Raw genomic sequence first — 27,772 nt, 5'->3', positions numbered from 1 at the left:
TAAATATTATTATTTAATAATCATTATTAAAATGCCAGCTCAAATACCCAATACTTCTTGACAACCTTGGTACTACTCATAGTAAGAATTTTTAGGCATTATCTCTCATTTATTCTTTTCAATACCCTATGAAATTGTTCTCAACTTTATTTTCATTATACAGCTGAGGGAGCTGGGGCTTACAAGCAAGGTCTTACAGTCTCAAAGTTAAAATCTCGTGCAAAATTTAACTTACCTCTTTCTTAACTTGAGTTAAGCACTATCTGGCAAGTTAATTTAATTAGGAAAGTGAATTTAGTGAATGTTAGAACATGATATGAAACCAAAATCTTCCAACTTCTGGACCTACGTGTCTTTAATCCAGAGTGCTGTCTTCTTTTCTCAAATACCATATTTTAACAGAGTTAACAAGTAGCGAGCCAACTCCATATTGCTTACATTGACAATCTGTTTTGCTAAAATGTTTTACCATGTTTTTAAATTATATGTATTTATTTGCGCAAAAGACAAGATATACAGTCATTTCTGTGGGTGTTCATGGAAGCCAGAGTTACAGGTCACCCACCATGAATGCTGAAAACATAAGTACACTCCTTTTCAGAGGCAGTGCCAGCAATAAGAAGCTAGACAATCTATCTAGCTTCCTCTAACAATTTCTGAAAATAGGATTGGTATATATATATATACACATATATATATGTATATATATATTGTTTAAATTGAGCAAATAATTCTTGGGCAAGACAGTTTTGTCATTTATGTATTTTAAAATTATTTTCTTTGCTTTAATTTTTCAATTTTTAATGATACTTAAGAAATACATGAAAAAGGAAAAATTACTATTAAAATAAAGATGCATGCCACTAGACATGCCTAGAGAAATAATGTTTAAGAAAATCTGGGTGGGGTTACTGGGAGAGGGGAAGAATATAATTAAAATATGTTGAATGAAATTCAATAAGTTCTTTGATACAGAGAAGAAATGATCCTCTCAGTAGAATGTTGCCAGGCAAGCATGAAGACTTCAGTTCGGATTCTGAGCATCAGTGTAATAACCAGGCCCTAGAGTACACATTTGTAAGTCCCATGCTGAGAGAGGTGAGGAAAGCAGATGCCAGAGCTCACTAGCATTCAACCTAGTGAGTGAGAAGCAGATTCAGTGAGACAAACTGGCTTTAAAATGGTGGTGGAGGGGCTGGGGAGATGGCTCAGCGGTTAAGAGCACTGACTGCTCTTCCAGAGGACCTGGGTTCAATTCCCAGCACCCACATGGCAGCTCACAGCTGTCTGAAAATGCAGTTCCATGAGATCTGACACCTTCACACCAATGCACATAAAATAAAGTTAAATAAATCATCAAAAAAATTTAAAAAAATGGTGGTGGAAATATACCATCTAGAGGGAGATGTCAGTTATCTCTCCTTAGTATCCCGATGTGCATACACACAATATTCACACACGCATGCAAGCATGCACACACACACACACACACATACCACATACAAAATCTTGTTTCAAATTTAACATGACAGAATTAGACGTTGCTAGTAAAAGGACAGAATAATAAGTATTTTGAGTCTTTTTGGAATTACATACTGTCTTATTTAAATGTGATCTTAGCCATTCTTTTAACACTATAATGAGACTTGCTGATGATATCTATCTTTGAATCCTAGAGTCTCAAGTTCCCGACCAGCCAAGCTCCCTTCATGTACGACCCCAGACAAATTGCATCATCATGAGTTGGACTCCTCCTCTCAACCCAAACATTGTGGTGCGAGGTTATATTATTGGATATGGCGTTGGCAGTCCTTATGCTGAGACAGTGCGTGTGGACAGTAAGCAGCGGTACTATTCCATCGAGAGATTAGGTGAGTAGCTATGGATGCGTCTTTTCCTGAGAGAAGGTGGTTTATTTCTGATTCTTTGATTTCTTGGAAACTTGGTCTTGGAGATGTTAGTTTCAACATGAACCATGTATTAAAAGTCATTCTTCACACACACTCATAAACACACAAGCTCATATACACATTCACATTTTTGTCTCTCTTCTCTCTCTTCCATTTGGTGATTCTTATCTAGAGAACTCTATAATGAAATCTCCACCTTTCTCTTATGAGAGATGCCATACTATATGCCTTTCATTATATGCATAGGGCATACAAAGTGCATTGGACAGGTTTTTTTTCTTTCTGATAATCAAGGAAGTGTCTGTTCTTATTCGTTCTTGTATAAATAAAATAACACATTTTAAAACTTCCTGGTACCTACAAGGAAGATTTCTGATAATTTTTCTTTAATTTTAGTTGTCTAATTACAGTAACTTGCTTGTCTTCAGTATCTGTTGTTAAAACAAGGCTGTATCACTCTGTGAAACTAAGGGAGAGGAGAGTTTTCATTCAGGGCGGTAAATCTCTTCTCTAGGCGTTTGTTTTTCCTTCCCAATCCAAATCTCTTACTACAGTTGGCTTCATTTCTGTATGAATGCAGATACTTCAATTGTGGTCTTATGTGAGGGCAGTTGTATGCATAAACTTTCAGTTAATTTTATTCTGATTTTCTACAGGGTTGAAAGGGATTGTATCATTAAGAGAGGAAAGTGGTAAATAATGTATCAGGATGCCAATAAGTCCAGGAATTGTCACAAAGTAAAAGGGAAGTTCGTGCTACCTGTTGATTTAAAACTACGTTACTGGCAATAAAATGCATTGACCTCATTGGAAATCAAACTTGATTAGGGGCGGGAAGCACCAGTAATTTGTGCTGTCCCTCACAAACAGAACATTCGTGATGAGAAGCCTGATTTGAATCTGAATAGCTAAAATGCAATAGTAAGAATAGATTCTATCAATGCAGAAATAAAATTGCACCAATCCATTTTCTCTGTAATTGCTCCAAACACTAATGAGAGAATCACCTACTGAAACTGGCCACAATTAGAGTTAGCTTGGCATTTAGAAATAATCTCCCCCCCCCAGTCAGTTCCAGAGTATTAATATAAGGGCAATCACAAAGCTCATATTTTATGGCCGTCAAACCTGTGTCAGGGGACTCTCAACTATCCATTATTCAGGATACACCATCTCTGACAGCGCATCTTTGTGCCACTAACCAGACAAGGCAAGCTAGCATGGCAGTGTGCAAGCTACTGGCCGTATGAATGAATGCAGTCCTAAGTCGGCAAAGCAGGAACGAAAACTGCATAATTGTACTATGCCCTCTAACTGTGGTTCTTTCCGCTACAAAGAACGTAGAAAACTAGAGGAAGGTTACCATTTTTTGAAGATAATATTGGCAGATTTCCTAAATGCTAACCAAGAAGAAAAACATATTCTTAAGATGTGTTCTCAAGATTAAGGAGAAAGGCTGAGGTGTGTACCTCAGCAGCAAAACCCTTGCATAGAAGAAAAGAGCAAGAGAAGGTGCAACTTCATTAGTAAATTTGTACTTTACAGGTTATTTGGATAGAAAATTCATCTGTGTACACATAGAGACACATGCGCACACATATACATACTCACAAGGCACTCACACATATACGTGTACACATGTGCACACACACATGTTATCACACGGAATACTTTAAGGATAATATCTGAAATATAGATGTTGACATAAATATGAAATTAAAGCCAAAGTTGTTTTTGTTCATTAAAATGCTTGAGCTTATGATTTTTTATTAAATGGTGGTGTGAGGATTAACTTGTTATAAGTTTCATAAAGATAAAAGACTTTTACATGTCCACAGACTAAGCATTGAAATCACCAATTGCTCCATTTATGATATAAGCACTAAAATAAGTGTTTCCATCAATTTTTTAAATGTAACTGTGACAAAATACTTGAACAAACCATGTAAGGAAAATTACATTGATCACAGTTTCAAGGCGTTGAGTACAATTGGGTGGAGAGCATGGAAGCTTTCTCATTGCAGCTGGAGGGTGGAAGCAGGGTGCAGTTGTACCCATTTTCTCTCCTGGTCTCTCTCATTCTATATGGCCAACTAGCTGATGAGATGTTTCTGTCCACAGTGAAGCCCTGTCTTCCCCCCACTATCTTATGTAGAAAGGCTCTCATCAACAGAACAGGGGTAGGGTTTAGCCATTTCCTAGGTACCTATAATTCAATCATAGATAACCAAGTGGACCAACATAGTAGACATATCAGTTTTCATAGCATAATTTAGGAAAGATATTTATAGGATATTTAAAATACTCAAACCACAAAATTGTCTAGTATGTTTTCCTTGTGATAAGCTAAAATTTTAGGTTGTTTCCTATTAAAAATAGATTTTTTTCATACAATACATTTTTTATGGTTCCTTTCCCCCAATTCATCCCATATCCTGTTTTTAAGAAATGAAAAATTTGAGAGCTGTTTAATAGTTTTACAAATAAATATCAGGAAAGTAATTAAACAATTATGCACAATGTCACTCATAACTTCAAGTAGTCAACTTGTTCTTTAGCCTATATGACAGCTGCTTGCTTTGTGATTGGCAGATAAACCTTCTACTCTCTTAGAGGACAACCAGAAATTATAAACTGCATTTTCTTCTGGGTAATAATGACTTACTAATTAGATATTGATTCGTGTAACCTGCCTTGATGGTGGAAATATAAGATTGCTTAAAAATTATTTACTATTAACTGATCAAAATGAGTAACTTGTCTAGTATAAGCATACAGTCTCATTAGTCTCATATTCACCATCAGACATTTATAATTAATCTGCTGACAGTTTCCTTGTTTGACTAACAAGCTGTAGTACCAGGTTAAATATGCATTCATAATGGAGGTCCATGTGATTTTAATTTAATCGCATTAAGAACTACATTATTTGGTAAAGAGTTATGTGCATATTTTCTTTTATTTATCATTCCTTTAATAAATGTAGTTATTGGTTTATAATCAACCATATATTTAAGGTATATGTTTTTTAAAAATCTGATACATAATATAATATAAACCTGCTTTTAAATTGTTTCTTCCTTTATTGAAAAATATTCTCAGTTATAGTGTAAAGATGGTATATGATTTCTTTAGACTTATTCCTTTCTAACATGTTTGGAAAAAATTTAAGTAGAATTATATTTTAAATTTTTTATCTGGGTATTTAATTTAAAATATAACAGATTTCTTATCATTGACCATATATCCTATTACCTGTTCAATTCACTATTTCATCAACTCTGTAGATGCCATAGAATTTCTACTTAAGCAGTATAAGGGGAAAACGCTTGGGCTCGTCGTGTCTTGGGCGTCTGCCTCTCACGTCTTTCTCCTGCTTTATTGCAATGGTCGGTAAGATGAGCACACTGTGCATAGAAGTGCCAGGCGCAAGCATCTTTGGCTGATTTCTGGTCTTGGGGAAATTTTCAGTATTTGCCATGAAACAGGTGGTGGGTTCTTAAATATGTCATGTATCCAAGATTTAGGAAAAGCTACACTTCTCCTAGCTTTCAGGCAATTTCAGTAACAACTTCTTCAAATGCTTCTAGGGTGATTTTCCCCTTTCTTAAAATGTTATTTTTTTTATTTGGGGTATGAAATTTTTAAAGGAAACTAAATTTGATTAGTTACCAAAGACATCTTGGAAAGTATTCTTACATTACTAAAGTTATAACAGCAATGACTTCATAACAAAAAAACCTTTGTATCCAAAATGTCTCTGTATCATTTATCCGCACAGTGTTCCTCTCTTTGTCTGTATTACTGTTCTACATACTATCAATGTAGCCACTCCTGACTTATGTTCTATGTTATAATACTAGGTTACACTGTCTAACACTCACATCTGTAACATCTGATGGAAACCTTACACCATTATTGATTACTACAGAGGCACTGAGGAAAGAAAGGTGCTCTTATAATTTTACATTATCGTAAAGCTAGAAAGCTAGATAATGAAAACTTTCATATTTCATTGCATGCCTCTTGTTTCTTAAAGTATTTTAATTATAGAAGAATAAGGATATTCTTATCAGCTATTTTTCTTTTCATTCCTATTATCACTTCAATGATTCATCGCAGAAGACATTGTTATTATAAACTAGTGATTGAGAAATTATATTATAAGCAAGCAAACAGTAAATAAATATAGAATAGAGTGGGATTGTACAAGAGGGTGGGAACTTTCAATGTTGATCTATAAAAATAAGGAAAGACGATACTTGCTGTTGTTTTACATTCTTTCATCGGAGTTCACAGATTTTGTAAACACTAACAGAGTTTGGAAGTCAGTGTTTTAGAGATATAAGTATGAATTCTGGGTTGACTATTTCAATAATAATAAAATTCTATCAAATGAAGCATTCAAAAATTATGGATAAACTTACCTACTCCTAAAGGGTATCAAAATAATTTTAAATATTCAGAAATATTTTATTTTGTAACATTTAATGAAAGGTTTTAAGATGCTTAGCATAGCCTAGTAACATCTAATTTAGCTCTATTCCTAACTGCAGTCATTCATGACACAGGAAACTATTTCTCCCTATACTGTAGAACTCTCTATCCTCAGTTGTCTGTTTTGCTTATAAACACTGGGGAAGAGAATTCCATTTGTTCACCAAGAGCACTGCTTGCCTAGGGAAGAGTGGCAGGGGATAAGAAAAGGTCAAGCCATAAGATCATTGCTCTGAATACAACAGAAAGAATGGATATTATCTTCCATGTTTTCTTTTTCTTCTTCCAGGTGAGTAAGGTCTTCTAAATGTATAGGCATTTTCAGGCAGTCTTTACGGACAGCTGCAGGGTGATTCATTAATAATGCATCCACTCTATTTGTAGCCCCTTCTTCACTCCCTACTCTCTGAGGTCCAGAGCAGTTGCATTGTCTTATACCTGGTGAATTTTTTAAAGCTGCTTGCAAAAACCCCATTACAAAAAATGAATACTATTATTGAAGAAGAGGAGGAAAAAGCATCCCATTGGAGCCCAGGCTTTCTCTCTATGTATATTTCATTGGAAATCTGATCTCTCTCATCCCCACACAAAGGGATAAGTAATCACTTCTCTCCTCCTCTAGATAGGACCACCCAAAAGACTCTGGTTCATTCTTCCTGAGAACTTTAGGATCAAATATACAAACAATAAAAAAGAATATTTCCTGTATCTTGTTCAGTTTTCTAGAAAAGGTTTTATTTGCGTTAAAACAATCCAGATCCTATCTTCAATTCTCCTTGTTTTCAATGTTTACAGACAGCTGTTCAGACTATTTTTCCAAGTACTGTGAAATTACCATCAATCTATTTCATTGTTTTCTCCAGTGGCAGGTATCACACAAGTTTTTGAAATGAAGGAAAACAAAAAAAAAAGGATAAAAGCTGTTCTTAATTTAAAGAAAGCCGTGTTTATGAGAGCTCTAGATGGGGACTGCAATAAAGACTTGGCTTCTCGCATAGACAGAAGTGAGAGGTCAAATCCAGACAGGGACATTCCACTTGTTGCATGAATAATCAAGGTGTTCCTGGACAATTAAATCCTGCCAATTTACCAAAAAAAAAAAAAATGTGATCTAATGCAGCTATAAAGGATGTTAATTCTAAAGTTACTGACTAAATAGTATAAATCATGTTTTTGAATGAGTATCAGAGCTTAAACATAAAGATATAGTATTTTTATCCCGTGGGCTATACTCAGAGTTGATTCTAGGAAAAATGCAAAAAAAACTGGGCATTTTACTTTACTAATCAATTATACCAGTAGATTCATGGTAACAGATAAAGAATATTACTCTATTTTCTAAACTGGTATAGATAAGAGGGAAAAATGACATTCAGTCATACTTGTAGCTTTATACATGATATATAGGTCTTTTTCTGTTAGAATAAATTTTTCCTTTGTTATCGATTTTATGTGTATGGTATGTATACATACACACATGCTAACGGGTTCCATCAAATGTGAGGACATTTTGAGTATTATTTCCTCATTTTTTTTTTTTTTACTTTCCTCTTCTCTTTCAAGCTATTACTTGAGTTACACAAACATTATGGTCCTCTACATTGCTCTAGTTCATCTTTTATCTCACTGGTTTTTGGCTTTAGTTTTTTTACATCTCTATGTCATTTATGACAGTGGTTCTTATTGTCTTTAAAGTGAGCAAGGATTTTTGTTGCTCTTGCTACTTTTCTGACTGGGTAATGAATGCCTAACCTAACCTAGTCAGTCTTAAAAATACTGTGCAATGCATCTGGAAAAGGGGTTTTTGTTCTTTATATTTCTACACGTTTGGTATTCTAACTAAAATACTGAGTTTTGAATATCCTTTGATATGTGTAATATAATTATTATTATAATTTATGCTTTGAGTGTTCTCTGCAAATTATTTTGTCTTCATTACTTCAAAAGCTGTTTTCATTAACTTATCCTCACAATGAATTGTCTTTCTCCTTTTTTATCAGATCTACCAATGATGTGGAGTCATGAAACATATTGTGTTTGTGTGTGTATGTGTGCGTGTGTGCATGCATGTGTGTGCGCTGTTTGGTGTTAGAGATTTTGATGTTTACCATTATCCTTACATTTCGTTCTATGATGTAGGTTCTTGGGACACCAAGCCCACTCTGTACCTTACTTTTGTGTCTTAGATAATTAGTGTTTGATTGCCATGCCACTTCAATAACATATGTTGAAAGCTTTACTCAAATTCCCGTGACTTCTGAATTGTCATCAGGGTTATATGTGCTTCAGATTCTGAGAGCATTGAGATATTTGTCTTCTGGTCCTGTTGTGTGGTTTATCCCCCATCCCTGTGCAATCTCCTCAAGTATTGCTGAAAACGGTTCAGATGAGGGCTGAAAACAAAGGCCCAGAGCCTTCCCTTCTGATGCTCTTCTCTTTGGACTCTCCCCACAAACTTTCGCTGCTTTGGTCTTAGCACACTGACTTCATTGAGGGAGGACTCCAAAAACTTTATAGTTTTGTTTGTTTTTTTTTCCTATCGGTTATCTTTTTTTTTTTTTCCTCCTGTGTTGCAGTCTGGAAACTCCAAATCAGAGATGGGAATTAAAAATAGCTGATGTAATTTCTTTTATCTCAGAAGTCATAGACCTGCATGACTCAGTCTCCAGTGTCACAAAAGTGTTAAATATATACTTATTGTTAAACTAAAATATAAAAATAAATCCACTCCTCATTAGTCCTTTTCATTAGAAAAAGGAGCCTTTAAACCATGGTTAAAATAACTTTTACTATATCAGTGTACCAAACTTTTCAGCTATTCAAAAAGAGCAAAGAGACCAAGTGTATTATACCTATCTCTATATCTACCATTAATCTCATCAAGAATGAATCCTGTCATGTTGTATTTTGGGGGAATAAATTTAACTTGAGTGCTCTTAGAAAGAGGTCTTTTAGCCTGTGGAGAAATGAACCTTTATAACTCCCAGAGTGCATTTGAAGCTCAGTGAGTTCAATGTAAATTACATGTTAAGCTCAGCATGCTTCCATCAAAAAAAATCCTTCATGCATAGAATATAAAAGTTTTGAGTTTATGACTTGCAAACATTTTAAATAAGAAAAATCAATTCACTTTAGTAGTCTCAAGAATAGTTGACATACATGAATAAAAAATGAATAAGCCCCATAGAGAGGACGTTTTATTATTTTGAAATGAAGTATATTATAGGTGTTGGTTAACAAAATTCTGCTTTGTATTACTGGAAATGGGAATAAGAATAATTATGGAAAATGATTTTTTTACCTGAAATATAAAAACCTGACTCCAGAGGCCCAATAGAAATAAATCATTTCATGGTAGAGAAGGCAAGAAGGAGGGGAGATTTTCCCACTTATTTATCCTTAAATTTCATATTGAAAATGTATTTTCAGTTCAGTGGAAGAAAGTGCTGTTTTAGACTGTGTGATCATAACAGACTATTGAAAATGCATATATTAGAGCTATAGAAAATAGTTTAGAAGAAAGGCAACTTATTTTCTTCCTATGATTTTATGTTTTTTATATTTACACAGGGAATCGTTGGTCATTCTCTTATTAACATCAGTAATTTCCATGTTTTTTATTTGTGTTCTTATTATGTCTTCCTGACATTAAAACATGTGCCTAATTTATATATTCTGTAACGAGAGGTATATGGAATCTAATTAATAAAATCGAAGAATATATCATTTTTCTATTGTCTTAATAATTCAAAGATCCTTTGAAGCTAAGCTTATTGTGCTTTAATGATTTTATTTTACAGATGTGAATGAAATCAATAAATGAGTACATTGTTATTTAGTTCATTTTCATTTTTAGATGATTTTAGCCATTTGATCAATGCTAGTCAAACACCAAATGGTTTCATGTCAGGTCAGTTTGCTCATTTGCAGTCTGTTGCTTACCTAGCAGGGAGAAGCATGCTAAAAGATCAAGTGCTTTATTCTTTTTTGCCAAACTGATTATATAAAATTATTTACTTAGTAACTTTAAACATAAGGCACCATATGGAGGACAGAGAGGGGTACTAAAGTATGTAACCCATGCTGCAGTCTGGCATATTCCAGGCACCCAAAGTCATATATGCTAAATAGAAAAAAATTACCTCTGACAAAGAATAAAGGAAACACCACACTCTCTATATATTGTGCTTTGTGCATTTGTAGTTTGAAATGCTACTTGATGTGATGTTGTTAGAAGAGTTTATTAAAGATGCAAGCTGGAGATCTTTTTCTGGAAATCAGGGTAGAATTCATTCTCATGGTGAAAATGTGAAATAGTATTCCAGGACTGTGCAGTTAAGGGGAAACAAGGGAAGCTCAAGGTCTAGAGAATAAACCAGTTGAATCATGAATACAAGTTCTTTAAAAAATAATCAAATATATAACGAGTAGAGAGATAATGTGAGCATATGTTAGAGAAGGCTTAAAATTCTAGCCCTTTATACTTTTGGATTGACTTATTCCACAGTTATTCTAGAAGTCATGATAATGTGTTTAATAGTCACCTTCATGTTGTACTGATTAAACAAAAAAGATTAGGGAAAATGACTTTTGTTGAATCTTTGCTTTTTATCTTATGAGATGGCTATCCTTTATTGCCAAATCTGGCTGAACTCTCTAATTTCCTACTCCAGATTCCTTAGTGCTGGAATTAAATAAACATTGTTATATCCAACTATTTTATAAATACATTTTTATTTTATTTTTAAATGTTATAAAATATAAATCTTCAATAACAATGGAATATGGTGTCAGAAGTTAAGCTACTTTACATCATGATGGTCATTATTTCGTGGACTGTGTATTTCTAGTGAAGAAATTTAAATGTGATCTTATTTTAATTAAACTATAATTGTACCATTCCCCCATCTAATAACTCCAAACTCTTCCATAGTTCTCCTCCCTCTTGAATTCTCTTTCTCTCTGCTGGCCATGTGTGTGCATGTGTATGTACCTATGTATGTATGAATATTTGCCAAAGCAGATAATGTTTCCTGTCTTTAATGTATACATTTTAAAGGGTGACAGCATTGTATTGGATAATCTAATTAATTTGGGGCCAGGCTCACTCCTAGAGACAGCCAACTCTCCCCTTCAGGAGTCTTTAATTGCCTCCTTCCCTTTATCTATGGTTGGATCTTACTGCTTTATTTCTCCATCCTCTTTTGTATGCCTACTGGTCTTGTCATTGTTCAGGTCTTGTTTTCCAGGCCTAATATTGAGGACATGAGTATAGCTTCCTGTCATATCTAGAACACGCAACCTTGCAAAAGTCTTTCTGGTCTTACGGCATGTACAATCTGTCTACTGCTCTTTCTGAGATATTCTCTGAATCTTAGGTGTAGGATTTTGAGTTGTAGATGTATCAGTTGAAGCTGGGAGCCTAACAGTCTGTTGTTCTCTACATTTTGACCATTTGTGTATTTCTGTAATTGTCTCTGTATCCTGTAAAGAGGCTTTGATGAGGGGTGAGAGCCACCTTGTCTGTGAGAATAATGGTAAGTATTGAGAATGCAGTGAGGAATCACACTGGTTTGGGAAAGTGAGAGTAGAATATTCTCCTTTAAGATTCACGACTTCAATAGCCTTGGGTGGTTGGGTAAGTTTATAGTGTCAGATAAGGTTTCCATCTTGAGGAGGACAAAGGTTACTATCAAGATACAGATGGCACTGCATCACCTTTAGGGACATCTTGTCATGCTGATAATTGTGGTTCTTAGACTGTCACTCACCTAATTGTGTTTTGCTTCCTTATACCATATAGTTGACTGTCTTGGAATATGAGTGTGGTCATATTGTTCAGAACCAGCAGATTACAGCTTTTTTAGTTTGTTTTCCATTGGCATGATTAGATACTCTGAGGAAAGCAACTACAGGTAGACAGGTTTATTTTGGCTCATAATGCAGAGGGACAGTTCATCTTGGCAGGAAAGTTAAGAAAGCAGAAGCTTGAAGAATTTGCTCACATATAAATTACAACAAAAGCAGAGAGCAACGAATGCATGGTACTGTTCAGTTCCCCTTTTCTATTTATATAGACCAGAATCCCAATCAGGGAATCAATGATGCCATACATAGTGAACAGGCCTTCCCATTTCATTTATTGCAACCAACTTAATCTTTCCAAGGCATGCCCATAGACCAGGATGTCTTCCTGGTGATTTTAGATTCTGTCAAGTTGACAGTAAACTTCTCATGATTCATTCTATAAGTTGCTGATTATGTGTTTGTTATATCACTGCACATTAGCTTTTATGATCAGGAAGTAGAAACAATAATAAGTCATACCTGCTTATCATTAACAATCAACGTGTCACTCCTTTCTTTTGGAGTAGTTAATCCTGTGTGCTTGTGACATAGGGTGTTACATGTGATACTGTTAGGACAGAAAAGGTTGAGCTGCTTTTATAATCATTGAAGCAAATCAACTTCTTAATAATTAACAAAGAAGTGACCATCTAAAAGCTAGTAATATCTTTTCAATGTGGTGTTGGGCTTTGTGTGCAAAAGGCAAAATACCTGTCACTGACTTAAATGATGAACATGTAGAAGAAAATAAATCTTTGTGAAAAAAAAAATGTCTCTTAACTTTTAAACTCGGTAAACCTGACTTCTTTCAAAGAAAGAGTCTTTACGTTACCAATGGTTGTGTTAAGGATGCTTATCAGGCTCAGTAGGTTATAAATTACATGATAGTGTCCTAGAGGAGCCCTACAATGGTAAGAAGAAGATGGTATGGTGAAAACCAATTGGACACTGGAATGATACAGTGGCAGAGAACACTGAACCCGCCAGCTCCCAAGAAAGTGAGGGACAATTCTGCCCTGGAGACGGTAGCACAGCTAGTGACCTGACTGTAGGCATTTGGCCCTCTAAACGGCAAGAGAACAACCTCTGTTGGTTACATCGCTTGCCACCATAGCTAAATGTAACTTGCAGTATTAACTTAATTTTTTTCTCAATCTCCTAAACTTTTAAAACTGAATTTCTGAGTCAAGCATCACCCACATACTAAGACAACGTGAAAAATAATTTCAAAGCTGCCAGGTTCTAAAAGAATGCACAGGACCATCATCATAGAACAGCATTGGAGTAGGAAGACATAGTAATGTCTTCGGTGTTGAGATTACAGGAAGAAGACTTTAAGGTAATCAAAAGAAGTTCTTCCTCAGTCATCCAGAAGAATTCTCTTCTAGGCAGTCAACTTCATCTCTTAAACTCAGCAGATTCATTCCAGGAAATGAATAAGAAATTCACACTAGCCTTATTGTAATGTTGGAAGGTTTTTGTTTTCTAACAACATATAGAACAAAAAGCTTAAATGAAATACAATAGATGCTCTACAGAGACCATTCTCATAGGAAAGCTCAATTAGTACAAAGTAAACAAAAGTTTGAAGACATGTAGAGAGCCAAGAATTTTACTTGCAAGTGTAAAAAAGCTGTATCCTCATGGTAATATAATTCACAAGGCTTGTATACCAATTAGTCTTGTCTTAGCATAAATTAGGAAATACTCTAATAGTATAGAGCAGGACCATTGTATGGAAAGGAGCATTTGTAGATTTAAAACTGAAACATAACAATATTTATTTTATAACTGATGCTACTAATATCAGCTAATAATATCCATAGTATTGTCTTTTTCTAACATGATATTTTATACTTATGAGTAATAATTAATTGTTTAGGTGCTAATTCCTCCAAATCTTTTTGATTGTGGACAAAATCTTTTAATTTTCTAATTTATAATAAAACAATAGAAATCATAATTTTGGTCCAATTGAGTAATATATGTCTCTGGCAGATAACATACAGAAATGGGACACAGGGATCAGAATAATGTGAAATAAGCATGTATAACACTGAAAAATGATGTAGAGGAGGTATTTTTTTCTTGGTACTTTCTAGCTGGTTTGTGAGTTGGCAGTTTTCTTGCTATTAGGTTCCTTCAGCCTGATGTTCAGGCTTCCTCAGTCTGTCAAGAGAACATTGCCAGCTCTTTATCCTTTAGAGAAATGTGAAGGAAGAAGACAGGCCTCATCAAGAACATGAAGTTGTTTTATAGACAGTATCATGTAATTTCAAGAAAAATCTGCTTTTTTTCTTTTTATTTATATTTTCCCAAGCAATATATTTTAATCATATTCTTCGCCCTCCATTAACTTTTCCTACATGCTCCCCACATCACTGCATTCTTCATGGTCTCACTCCTCATCAGCTTTCTTTCTTCCTTCTCAAAAAAAAATGTTTTTGATAAAATTTCATTTTAAGGTTGATAGATTTTTGTCTTGTTTTATTTTGATTTCTGATTGCTGAATAGTTTCTTATCTTAAATGTGGAAACTTTCAATATGTGAAGAGTAAGCTTTAATTTTGTGAATCATCTTGTAATGTGAAGCTTTATGGAGATAATAAGAGGAATCACTTCATATCTTAGTTACTTTTCTATAACTGTGATGAAACACCATGACCAAGGCAACTCATAAGAGAAAACATTTATTTAGGGATTATGTGTTCAGTACATTATAGCACCCATGAAAATCATGGCAGAGATTATGGCATCAGGGAGACAGGCAGCAATGATCTTAGCTAGGTGTTTACATCTTAATTCACAAAGCACAGTATAAGGAAGAGAGGCTTTTGAAACATCAAGGCCCCCTCCCAGTTGCCATACCTTCTCCAACAAGGCCACACATCCTAATACTTCCCAAACAGTTCTACCAACTAATAACCAAGTATTCAAATATATGAGTGAATGGGACCCTTCTCATTCAAGTCACCACATATTTTATATTGATGATGATTAACAAAACAAGTATAACATAAAGAATCTTGTAATTTGTATTTAATTGTAAAAAAATATTGAATAAACAAATAATGAAGTATAGGAAAACCTATAGAAAATAGAATTTATTTGCTCTAAAAGCAAAAGGGTCCTTTCTCAGTATATAGTCCATTATGCTTCCTTGAGAGTCAGTGAACAAATTAGTTCTCATTTCCAATAAAACATATGTTACAAGTATGAAACCTATGATAAATACATTGCTCAGGATTATTAACATTGTATTTCATCAACACAGAGTGACTTGGATGCATGTATGTAACTAATCAGAGTATTATTGTAACATGAATGTGTTTGGAGTTTAATGGTGGAAATCAGTAGCTCAATCAAGATGTGGTATGGACCAAAGTCAGTAATTCTGATAGTGACAGTTGAACACAAACGGGACTTGGATTAGACTCAGAGTATTTCATAGAACTGATTCCTTCTTTCATTAACTGGGAAAACATTGGCATGTAACAGTCCCTTGTTCTCCATGTCAACACTGTCAAACTGGAATTCATGATAAGCACTTGAAGTCTATGCATGTTGTCTGGATGTGTGTTTGTTCTTATAAGGAGATCTGGGCATGTGTGTGGCATGGCCTACACAGGCAGATCAGAGCACAGTCTGCATGAGGGAATCCTTGCTTTTCCATCTTGTTTGAGACAAGGTCCTTTCTATGTTGTGCACCCCAGAGTAGCTGCCAAGAGGTTCCAGACACTGTCATGTCTCTGCCTACATCTACCTACAGGAGCATAGGAGACTACCAACACTTGACCTTTCTACAGAGTCCAGGGGCCCAGGGCAAATTTGTGTGGTTAATGCTTTCATTAAACCATTCCTAGACTTAAGGCTTCTGCCCAAATTAGGATACTAAAACATGTCAATATTACTTGTTTCATCTTAATAATTTATTTTTCTTTCATGATTAAAAAGAAATCGCCCTCATTTTCTCAGGAAAACAGGGGTTAAATTTGACTAGAAAATGTTGACTTTATCTTGTTGTACCATTTGAACAGGTCAAGTCCATGGGTTTTCTAATTAAGGAGGAAGTAGAGAATGTAAGAGAAAGAATACTTAGTATTTATTTATTCTTTTGCTACTAAATCTAACCACAAAATACAATTCATAAAGTCTTTTTAAATAGTTAAAATTAATAGAGAGAGGGTGATTTTGTGAAATATTTTAATTTTTTCTTAAAGTATGTTCTGGCTTTTCTTTTCACACATCAGCAATGTTACAATATCTTGCTTTTTTGGGGATTTCTCAACTTCTCCTAAATACATGGTCTTCTAACTTTAAAGATGATAAATACTTATCATGGTGTTTGTACTTTTAATCTTGTCCTCATCTCCACACTTATATACCTATTTTCTATAAAAAAAAAAGAATAGAAAGCAAAAACACAGTGTACAGATGTTCACTGTGACACCCTATATTTTAAAAATTACCCTGTTAAACATTCAGCCAACTCTGAGTTCTCTTTTCAAGGATAAACCAAAAGCAAAGCAAAAATGAATACACAAAATTCAAACCCCTTTCATTTCCCCCAGTGAGCAGTAGTACAAACCCCCATAACGGCAGCCACCAATAGTCCATTACTAGGTTTGATGGTTTGGGAAAGGATCAGTTGAGAAGCTGCTATGGCTGGTGGGTTAAGGATGGGACTGGGGCTGTGTGAGTGTTCTAGTACAGAGCACTGCTACAACAGTCATTAATCAAGAGCGAACCTTACTGTTTCTAATCATAAGCAAAAGTGCAGCACACTGGGAGTGAGCCTTCTTGTTAGAATTATTCATTGGAGAATCAGTCAACCACAGACTTCCCTGACATCCAAAAGGCTGAGCGAACAGTGGGTGATTGCTCAGGAAATTTATGAGACCGACGTGAGTATTTTTCACATTGCACAAAAGAAATACAACAAATGCTTTGCTGACAAAGCTCTAGTCATTACGGATTTTATATTCCAGTTTACTGAGCAGGAAGTTCTCTGAGGCAGATGGCTTGTTTCATCACGGGAGCTTTCTTGAGGACACATCACTTAGAGAAAAACTACAGAGGCGTACGTGTTGTATCCTGACTCTCAGCAATAGGCTGAGAGGACCTTGTCAGGGTATTTTATTTTTTGGATAAGTTTTTTTAACTTTTAATTTTCTCCATTTAGCCAGAATGTTTTTATTACATGATTGACTAGTTTTTAAATGTTCACTCTATGCCAGCGACTAGAAATATTTACAAAAAATAAAAATGGGTCCTACATCCAGAGTCCTCAGGTGAAAACACTATGTGTTAACAATTGATCCTGTCATGAAACATCCTGGTAACTGTTCTTTTGGAAAGAACACTCTGGAGGGATTTTCTGGGTTTCTTTTTAAACAATAATGCTAAATAAAATAAAATAAAAATCGACATGACTGTCAGCAAGACATAACCACCCAGTAAAAAGCTAGGTAACAGACTCTGGACAGAGGTGGGTAAATGTTACCAAATGCTGGAGTAACAGTACCACGTCAGTACCTTTCTCATCTCCATACAATACCTAAGAACATGGAAACACTTTGAGTCTTGTCTTCTTCCTATCAATACGGTGATGATTAGGAGCCTGACCCACTAGGGAAGCCTCGGAAAATAACACACCATGAGGTCTAAACAGCACACTGATAAAGTTTCAATTTTGGTTCACTACAGTTCCTGGGGTGGTGTTTATTAGTTTTTTATTTCATTATTATAGGTTTGTGTACTCAAACACACACACACACACACACACACACACACATTTGTGGTAAGCTGAGTTCACCCTCTATCTGTCCTCTTGAATCCTGGAGTAGGCACATTCTATAAGAGTCATCAATGAAAAATACATTTTGATGCATCTTAGAAATTACTATTTTATTATTCAAATATATCTCTTTAATTCCACTTCCCTATTTTCTTATTTTTACTTTGAGCCAAATTATTCCATAATCACAATGTAGTGTTATTTGCATAGACTCACAGAGGATAAACAAAGCAAAGCTTTGCCTCTGTGTATTACCTTCTTATTTCAAACAATACACAGTAAAATAAAATTATTGAACAGCAACAAAACACTTAAGGCATTCTCATGAAGAACCATGCTTTACTCTAGCCTTTTCTAGCACTTTCATTCAATCTTGAGGATTGGGATTGAACAAAGAGTTTGGATATTTCACAAAGTCTAGAAGCAGAATTTGGATTAATCCGACATATGTCCCTATTTTCGTGGTACCCAAAGCAATATATCTTAAAATTGTATAGCCAGTGCTTTAAATATGTTCCTCCTGTTGTCCAACTGCCCTGCACCGACCCTCATAACTCTCTCTGTCTTGTAAAATGAGCGCCGTGCCCATCGAATACTGAATACTGTCACTGCTCTCATCCCGACACTGCTTAGGACCCCACTCCGCTCACTGTAGAAAACACCACACCACTTCACACCACTGTCATTTCCTTAAAGTCCTCAGGTTCATCTGTGTTTTAACTCTAATTTTGCATGGACACCCATGGGTTATATTTGCAGGTACTTTATCCTAATCGATACATTTATACACAATATGCATAATTAAATTAGGATAATGAGCATTTTCCTACCCTGAAATACCTTTTACTTAGTATATGTCTCCAAATCCATCTTCTATAGTTATTTTAAATATATAACTAATACTTATTCATATATTTATATTGCCATACTGTTTTCATACTCCTCCAGTACTCTTCCCATTCGAACTGTGTTTGTTATACATTTCGGAGCTCTTCTTTATCCCTCTCTTTACTTCACTTTTCAGCTTTTTTCCCATTTCTTCGCTTATCTCTGATTAAATGTCTAACTTCCAAAATGAAATGTCATTTAAATTAAACAGCATAGTTTATTTGTGTCTGACTTTAGCAGTATGGCACCATATATCAGTATTTTTTTTTTAGTGTTGACTTGAATTCTCCAAGCTTTAGCTGTTGTAAATTATGCTATAAAACATGGATTAACATAAATGTTTGAACCTATGTTCTCTTCTGTGGAGCAAACAGTCATAAATAGAGTTGCTCTTTCATGTAAAAATATTTTTTAAATTTTTAGTAACAATACTGTTTTCAATCAAAGATACTCTGTTTCACATTACTGACAAAGGTAGAAGCCAGTTTTGCTAATTTTTGTGAAGACTTTTTACTTTTTTAAATATTAACCATGAAAAATATAAATATAAAAATATAAATTTGCTGCATTGTCCTTCTAAGAAGACGACGCTCTCTAGTTATTAGTGATTCTAAGCATTATATCATACTCTATTTATTCACATTTTTATGTCTCCTTTGAAGAAAAATATTCAAGAATTCTATATCTTTGAATCATTCATGTTTTGTTTTTGAATTTTTGGATATTAGTCTTTTATCAGACATAAAAATATAACGCTTTCCTCAATACTGCTGTGCTGTTTTGCTTTATATCTCTTGATATTTTTTTTCTGGTCTACAATTAATTTCTTTTTGTCCTACTTGTCAACCTTTTCATTTCTTAACTTTGTAGCTAACATTATGCCCAGAAGACCATTGCTAGCCAATGTCATGAAGCTTTTGTTTTACATTTTTTTCCATTTACTTTTAGGTTAGGTTTTATTGTTAATGTTCTCATCAAGGAGAGTTCATTGTTGTATAGTATTTAACCTAAGAACCTAACTTGTTCTCTTGAATCTAACTATCCTGTCACCTATATTGAGCCTGTCATTCCCTGTTGAATTGTCATGACACTTTTGTTAAAAATCATTTGCCCTCACATCATGGGTTTATATCTGGGCTGTGGACTGTAGCACGTGGGCCCATCTCCACACTAGTTTAGTTGCTATAGCTTTATAAAAGCTTTGCAAACTAGAACCCATGACACACCCAACTTGTTGCCTTTTATACGACTTTCATAGGCATTCAGGATCCCTGGAATCACAAAAGCGATTCATAGAAACCTTTCTATTTTACACAGAGATCACTGGACCTTTGATAGGGATTTCATTGAATCTATAGATCACTTTTGTCATAAGCCATGTTTTTGGGGTGACTTCTATTGCGGTTCAACTATGAGAGGTTCATACATTCCAGGGTAGGGGCATGTGGATTAGAAACATTAGGTAGGAGGAACAGAGATAAGAAAGAAATACAAAGACATAGAATAGTACCAGAAGGGCAACTCAGTGAATAATGAATACTATATTCGCCTGTGTGAAAACAGCCAAGGTATTGATATAAAAACAGACAGGAGAACCAATGGAACCAAATCAAAGAGCCGGATATTAATTCACACACCTTCGAACACCTGATTTTTGACAAAGAAGCAAAAAAATATCAATCAAAAAAGAAAGCATATTAACAAACGGTGATGGCATAACTGGATATCAACATGTAGAAAAATGAAAATAGACCCACATCTATCACCATGCGCAAAACACAAGTCCAAATGAATTAAAGATCTCAACATAAAGCCAGGCACGCTAAACCTTATAGAAGAGAAATTGGAAGTACATTTGAATGCCCTGGCACAAGAGACCACTTCCTAAATATAACCTCTGTAGCACAGACACTGAAAGAAACAATAATTAATGGGACTTGCTAAAACTGAAAAGATTCTGTAATTTTTATATGCTTTTATACAACAATATAAATGGGGAGAAGGCAAAAGACTGCTTTAACATGACACAAAGGACAACCAGAACAGTTATTTGCTTCAATACTTGCGATATCATGCCATTATTTCCTGGGTAAAGCATTTGATGATTTGAGTAGGACACACCCTAGACTAAGTATCCTGTAGATAGTCACTCCCTATGTCCAACCTCCCATTTTAATTAGAGGAGCAGGAATAGGTTTAAATTCTATGACTTTGGGTCAGGATGGAGCAGATCCACCTCTATGAGCATCTTAATGTCCAAAACACCAAATAGCCACACCCTAGGTTGGAATGTATAGCCACTTTGAAACTGCTTTGAATGCAAAATAAGCTCAAACTCTTAGACCTCCAATCGAGGTGGAACAAGCTCACATTTTTTTGGGTCTCCATACATTGATGAGATTAACATTTTAATAAAATTTTATTAATTGCCAATTAATAAAAATAAGTGGTATTTCCATTTGTATTTATCTTATTCAACTTCCTTCTTCAGTTGTTCATACTTCTCTTTGTATAAATATTTCAACACCTTAGTTAATCCATTAGTATTTTATAGATTTGATGCATTGGAATTAGAATTGTTTATATATTTTTGTTTAAAGATTTTTTTCTCTTGTTTTATTTTAATTATTCATGACAGGGTTTATTTTTGTGACAGCTGTGATGGTCCTGGAAGTAGCTTTGTAGTCCAGGATAGCCTTGACCTTGTTTTTTCAATTATAATGTGTAGAAAAATAACTAATTTTCCTATTTTAAATGTATGTTTTAATTTTGTTGAAATCATTAACTAACACCAATAGATTTTCTTGCTTTTTGCAAACTCATTGTTATTTAATAAATACAAGGTCATGTCATGTAGCAAAAGGAATAATTTTACTTCTTTTGTAATTTTTAGGTTTTTTTTCTTACGAAGTGCTTTTGTTATAATTAAACATTGTTGTCTTCCATCAATGTGATTTAAAAAAGCTTCCAGTTCTTCACCGTTGAGTAGGAAATATTTGGGTCATTTTTTTTTATCTTGAGATAGCAGTTTCTTCAATTATTTTATTTTATGTGTATGTGTGTTCTACCTGCACATATGTCCATGCATCATGTATGTGCCTGATGCCCATAGAAGCTAGGGGAGTGCTCAGAACTTTAGCCTAGAGTTCTTAATGGATGTTAACCACACACAAGGTGGGTACTGGGATGTGAATGTAGTTTCTCTGGGAGTCAATGTCCTTAACCATTAAGCATCTTTCCATCTCTCTGCATTGAAATAGTTTTATTCTATACATAGTTTGTTAAACATTTTGATTAGTAAAGGTGTTAATTTTCATCTACATGAATTGGAATAATAATCTTGATGACTCTCTTCATTTTAAATGTATGGCATATGATAGTGCTGACATTTTAATTACTTTAAAATCTTTTTGCATCAGTTTAGCCAGATTTTGGCTTCACATCAGGGTATGATAGAGAAATGATTCCTTAGTGTTGCGTACAGTAAGGGATGAAAAGCATTCAAAATGACAGCTCACTTTGGAGATCTGCTAATGAAACACGCTTATTGATCCTTTTCACTTCTCCAATTTGCTTCAAATCCAAAACAACCACTGAATCTTTCACACTGAATTGCTTGGCAATTTCTCATCCAATTGTAAGAGGATCTGCTTTGATAATTGTTCTCGGCTGGTCATAGTCTATCCCCAGTGTCTGCTTGCTCTCCTTGTTATCTTCAGGCTTTTCATTTGCCTTATATTGTATATCCAATAACAGCTGAGTCAAATGTATTGTTGCCTCTGGAAGCTGGCTCAATTGTTTTAGAATTAATTTTAAACTCGTCTAAGAAAAGAACTAGAATTTGCTTTGCGTGTCCCTTATTTTCTAGGCTATTAAACAAATAACAAGTACTAAGTCATTAGTAAAATAAACAAACAAATCTAAACATAAAGTGAGAAGAGTATATTAAAATGACACATAACTGAAACATGTTTACTAAGAATGTATTTAAATAACAACTGGGAACTTTCAACCACACTAATCAATACAGATTTTTGTTTTCCCCCACAACTGAATAAGTCATGTATGTTGTTTTCATCATCTAATAAAACCTTGAAAACATACAACTATTTAAGATCTTAACCAATATAAGACAATCTTGTATAAAATTCTCTACTAAAATTTAAATGCATAACTGAGGGGTCACTGCTCCTCAGGATTTATCCCCACTGCTCGTACTGGCTTTTTGGCACCCATTCTCTTTGGAGGGATACCTTCCTTAGGCTAGCTATCATAGGGAAGATCTTGGTCCTTCCTCAAAGCAATGTGCCTTCCCTCTCTGAGGAGTGGATGGGGCATGGGCTTGGGGGAAGGTGGAGGGAATGGGAGTAAGGGGGGGAGTGGGAACTGGGTTTGATATGTACAAATAAAAGCAGGTCGTTTTTGTTTTTGTTTTAAATACAATGAAAATAGGAAAAAAATTCCAATGTATTAAAGTGATAAGAAAAAGATTTTAAAAATTCAATTGCAGACCTGTAATATGATTCAGTATTTTTGTTTGGTACTTCAGTTTTTTTCATCTTTTGTGATTTTGGCTTTTCTTATTTTCATGTTGGCAGTGTATTTTCCGCTTGAATTTTGCCTAGTGACCTACTGACTATTCACATTAATAATTCAATATTTTCTTCTCAGTTTACTCATGTGAAGCCCATTTGATTTAGTTATTTAGTTTTAATTTAATTTAATTTAGTAATTTAATCTTGTGCAAATGTCTGCTCTTTCAATTCTCCCAAATAATCCATGTATTTATTGAGCATAGTGATTTAGTTTTGAAAACTTGTGTCAATAGGCATATTTATTCATGATCGAGTTTTCAAATACATTCTTTATTCCATTTGTCATTGGTAGTTATTGTTTTCAGCAGGCTTTGCTTTACAGAATTATTTCAACTTCATTTTGTCAAGTTTTATTAAAGTCAGCATTAAAATAAGTTTAATTTTATAGCCACCAGGGAAATACTAATGTGATGTCATCCCCACTGTTAACAAATGTTATTTTTTCATATGTTCATATTTTCCTGCATGGAGTATATACTGAAATAAATATTACCTTTAAAATTTAAGGCACCGTTTTGAAAAATTGAAGTAGATAAAATGTCAACATTTTGGGTCAATCTTTTGCTACAAGAATGTAAATAAATAGGTTGTATAAATGAAACTGAATCACGTATTAAGTCATTGGCTTCTTTTTCTTATTATCAAATATGATATAAGTGTGCAATCTATAAACTATTAGCATTCTTCAGAAAGTCATTGCATGTACATATAATTAGTTACTTCTTATATGAAGTTAAAAATGTAGCAATAACTTCAAGAACACCTATGTTTCATCAACATTGTCTCCCGTTGGTGCTATCTACAAGCAACTCAGCAATTCTGGCAACACACTGGAGCGATGGGGAACCATAGACTCTATGTCAGTGTACAGGATAACATGGAAGCTCCTGTACACATGCACCTAGTTAAGCTCATTAGACTTAAACGAAATGGAGAGCAGGCTGTTGCTGAATGGTAGACCATTTTTTTTTCTCCCATGAGCAAGGGCCTGAATTTTTCCCAAGGACAAAATATACACAAACAAATGAATAAAAAAAAAACTCCACTATTTTTCCATTATGCTCAAAGGCTGTAAGTGGGTTATTGATGTCACAATGGATTGAACATGTACCATTTACATCATACCAGCTTATGGTAGTGTGTTTACCAAATCTCAGCAAATACTAGACTGTAACGTTGCTCATAGCACTCAATGGCTTACCTTCAGGGGCCTTTACCTGTGAATAATGAAGAAAGCAAGAACAACTATACAATAAAAGAATAGGCACAAGAATATGTAAGAATCTGGATGTTATCTGAGTGTCATCTATTTGGCATAATTCATGGTTAATGTCCAAAAAACAAAAACAACTGTCAATTGAAGGCAAGGACAGAGCATGCTAATTCAAACACTCATATGCCTATGCAGAGTTCACAAAGAGAATCTCGGATATCTGTCGAGTATAAGGCAAGACTCATTTCAAATGGCAGTTATTCTAATGTATATCAATATGCTGTGGGAAAATAAATGATATTAATGTGATTTTCACCTATTTAAGAGGCCTCTAAATTACAACTAAAGATAAATTACAATAGGGCATATTGGTACTGATGTCTTAGCCCTTACGCTGAAGTAAATCATGGCTGCCTACACAGCAGGGAAACCTGGTTTTGAGTCCATGTACTACTGGCAGTGAGCTGTATGTTTGCTTTTGCTTTTTTTCCCTCCAACTTCTGGAATGAGGACCCACAATGAGTTTTTTAGAATCTCAATAAAGACAGTTTATTGTCTGCCACAACAAGTTAGAGTCCAGTTATTAGACTAAAACCTACCATTATTCCAGACCTTTTTCTCTCTCTCTCTTTCTCTCTCTCTCCCTCCCTCCCTCCCTCCCTCTCTTTCTCTCCCCCATGCCTTTTGTTTCCATGGTTCTCTACCTCCTATTACAGTATTTCTTCTAACACCCTGAAAGAATGGGTGAAGAGATTAACAAAGAGAATGAAACACAAACCTAAGAAAGAACGGAAGTGTGAAGGAAACAAAAAAGCACTGGATTTTGTGTGTGTGTGTGTGTGTGTGTGTGTGTGTGTGTGTGGTTTCTCAAGACAGGGTTTCTTTGTGTAACAACCCTAGCTGTCCTGGAACTAGCTCTTATAGACCAGGCTGCAGACCACATCTGCCTGCCTCTGCCTCTCGAGTGCTAGGATTAAAGGTGTGTGCCACCAACGCTTGGCAAAAGCACTGGATTTTATAAAAACACATGCTGCTACTTTGGGTGTCTGTTATGAACTCATTTAATAGTTTTGTTTGGGTCCTGAGGAGTCAATTTAACTGGCTTTTAAACCATTGTAATGATTTGTCTACTTTCATTCACTATACTAAAATATTTGTATTCTTATTAATTCAGCCCATAGGTATTCATCTAATATTCTCAACTAATTGTATATTTGATCCAACATTGTTGAATTACTACTCCATAATAATAATGAAGAAACCCTGTATCCTTTGTATTCCCATGTCTACCTAACTTCCTTATGCACGGTTTTGATGAGGAAGCATTTCATTGAGTATGGCATTTTGTAAGCTCTGCATAATGCTGTGTAATCCAAGCATGTCCTCATAGCCATTCCTGACTCCCAGGGCTCTCTGCCAAAGCACACCCCAGCAGCTAAGTGGATGAGGGTTGTTTACCGTGCTCTCCAGCATAAATAAGAGAGATGCTCAAAACCTCTAGCCCTACAAAAGAGCACCACTGAGCATACACAGCTTTGGGTCCTACTAGTGTGTCCTCTGACTTAAATGCACGAAAACTCATGACCTACATTACTAAAATAAACATGAACCATCCTTCCATTTATTCATACTTATTCATAACACTCTTGAGGCAACTGAGGGAAATTTGTTTATTGATAGCATGACAACCCAAGATGGCTAGATTATCCATCAGAGAAGACAGAGATGAATTTACGTGGAAGAGCATCTTCAGCAAATGCACTTTTTCCTTGTGGCTCTGAAAAGTCAATTCTGCCCCAATTTATTAATTTGCATTCCTGTAATAAATTCACGCTCCAGAAAGTCAGCCATTTTTACCTGTGATGCTTTCTGAAGAAACTGAAATTTCTTCTATTGTCTTATTTTGCCTGCTTTTGTCTTTCTAGTCCCAGTAATTATTTCACATTCCTGCCAGAAACCAGACCTGTGAATCATTCTCCATCTTTTTGCATTCTCCACTACCCCTTCATATATGTCTATAATGTATGCTATAAGACTTATTTTCCTTTGTATTCATACTGCACCACCTCAAGCCAGGCCCTTATGATATTTGTCCATACAATCAAAGTAGCCTCTGAAATATACCTACATTCCACATCTTTTCTATTCTTCCTAGGCTGTATCATTCTATAATAAAACATAGTTTTATATTTTCTTATATTTACCATGTCATATTTAACAACAACAAAAATAAGAAAAAAAATATAGGCTAAGAGGCTGAGCCTTGAAATCAGGTGTTTTGCCATTGACCTTTAAGAAGAAGATAGCTAGTCATCCATTTAAGGAATACTTTCTGCCAATTGGTCAACTTTTCCCTTCCTTCTCTGGTTAAGTTATACTTCAAAAAGAAAGAAAAACAGTGTCTGACACTTTTGCAGTGACACGACTGTGCAATAAATAACAAAATGGCTATATATTCATATATGGGTACATGTGTATGTAGAAGAAAGTGCATTTAAATATTTCTCCTATAAATGAGAGGCTAGATATTTACTCTGATTTTGAACATTAACCAATATGTAGATGTGTTGAAATATCATAGCCTCAATAGATATACACAAAACTATGAGTCGATTAAAATATTTCATAAGTAGTCTATGTTACACACAAGAGTAAAGTTAAAAGTAAGTAAAATTAAGAATATACTTAATAAATGACTCAACCAGTCATCTGCCAAATCAGTAAATACTTAGAGAAAGAGAAGAATTTAGAAGGCAGAAAGTGGGAGACGGTTACTGTTGTCTTCAAGTTTTAGTTCTGACAGGAAAGATGCCCCAACCCTTATAGCTTCACGTGCACTTGCTTATTATACTCTTCTACCTCACAGTTGATCACCCAACATGTTAGTGACACTTCTACCATCCACACAAGACCTTACTGACTCCAAATCATTTTGTGCTTATTTTTTTCTCCAATTTCCAACAGTTTTTTTCATTAAGAGCTATCAGAGTGACAAAGTTTAAAAACGTTATATGTAAACCTGCTCG

At 34.7% G+C, this 27,772-nt stretch overlaps 1 protein-coding gene across 2 annotated transcripts in view; it reads left to right on the top strand.

The window, feature by feature from the left end:
* Positions 1-27,772, top strand: part of Dcc (DCC netrin 1 receptor) — a 1,026,209-nt gene that overhangs the window by 875,727 nt on the left and 122,710 nt on the right. For both annotated transcript variants that reach the window (XM_026783657.1, XM_026783656.1), the window contains exon 15: positions 1,677-1,871. In XM_026783657.1, coding sequence (XP_026639458.1) covers positions 1,677-1,871 — 195 coding nt within the window. The remainder of the gene's footprint in view (positions 1-1,676; positions 1,872-27,772) is intronic.

Source organism: Microtus ochrogaster, chromosome 18 (genome assembly GCF_000317375.1).
Source record: "Microtus ochrogaster isolate Prairie Vole_2 chromosome 18, MicOch1.0, whole genome shotgun sequence".
Classification (NCBI taxonomy): Eukaryota; Metazoa; Chordata; class Mammalia; order Rodentia; family Cricetidae; genus Microtus; species Microtus ochrogaster.
The sequence above is the reverse complement of the archived record's forward strand: the minus strand, read 5'-3'. Positions and strand labels throughout refer to the sequence as shown.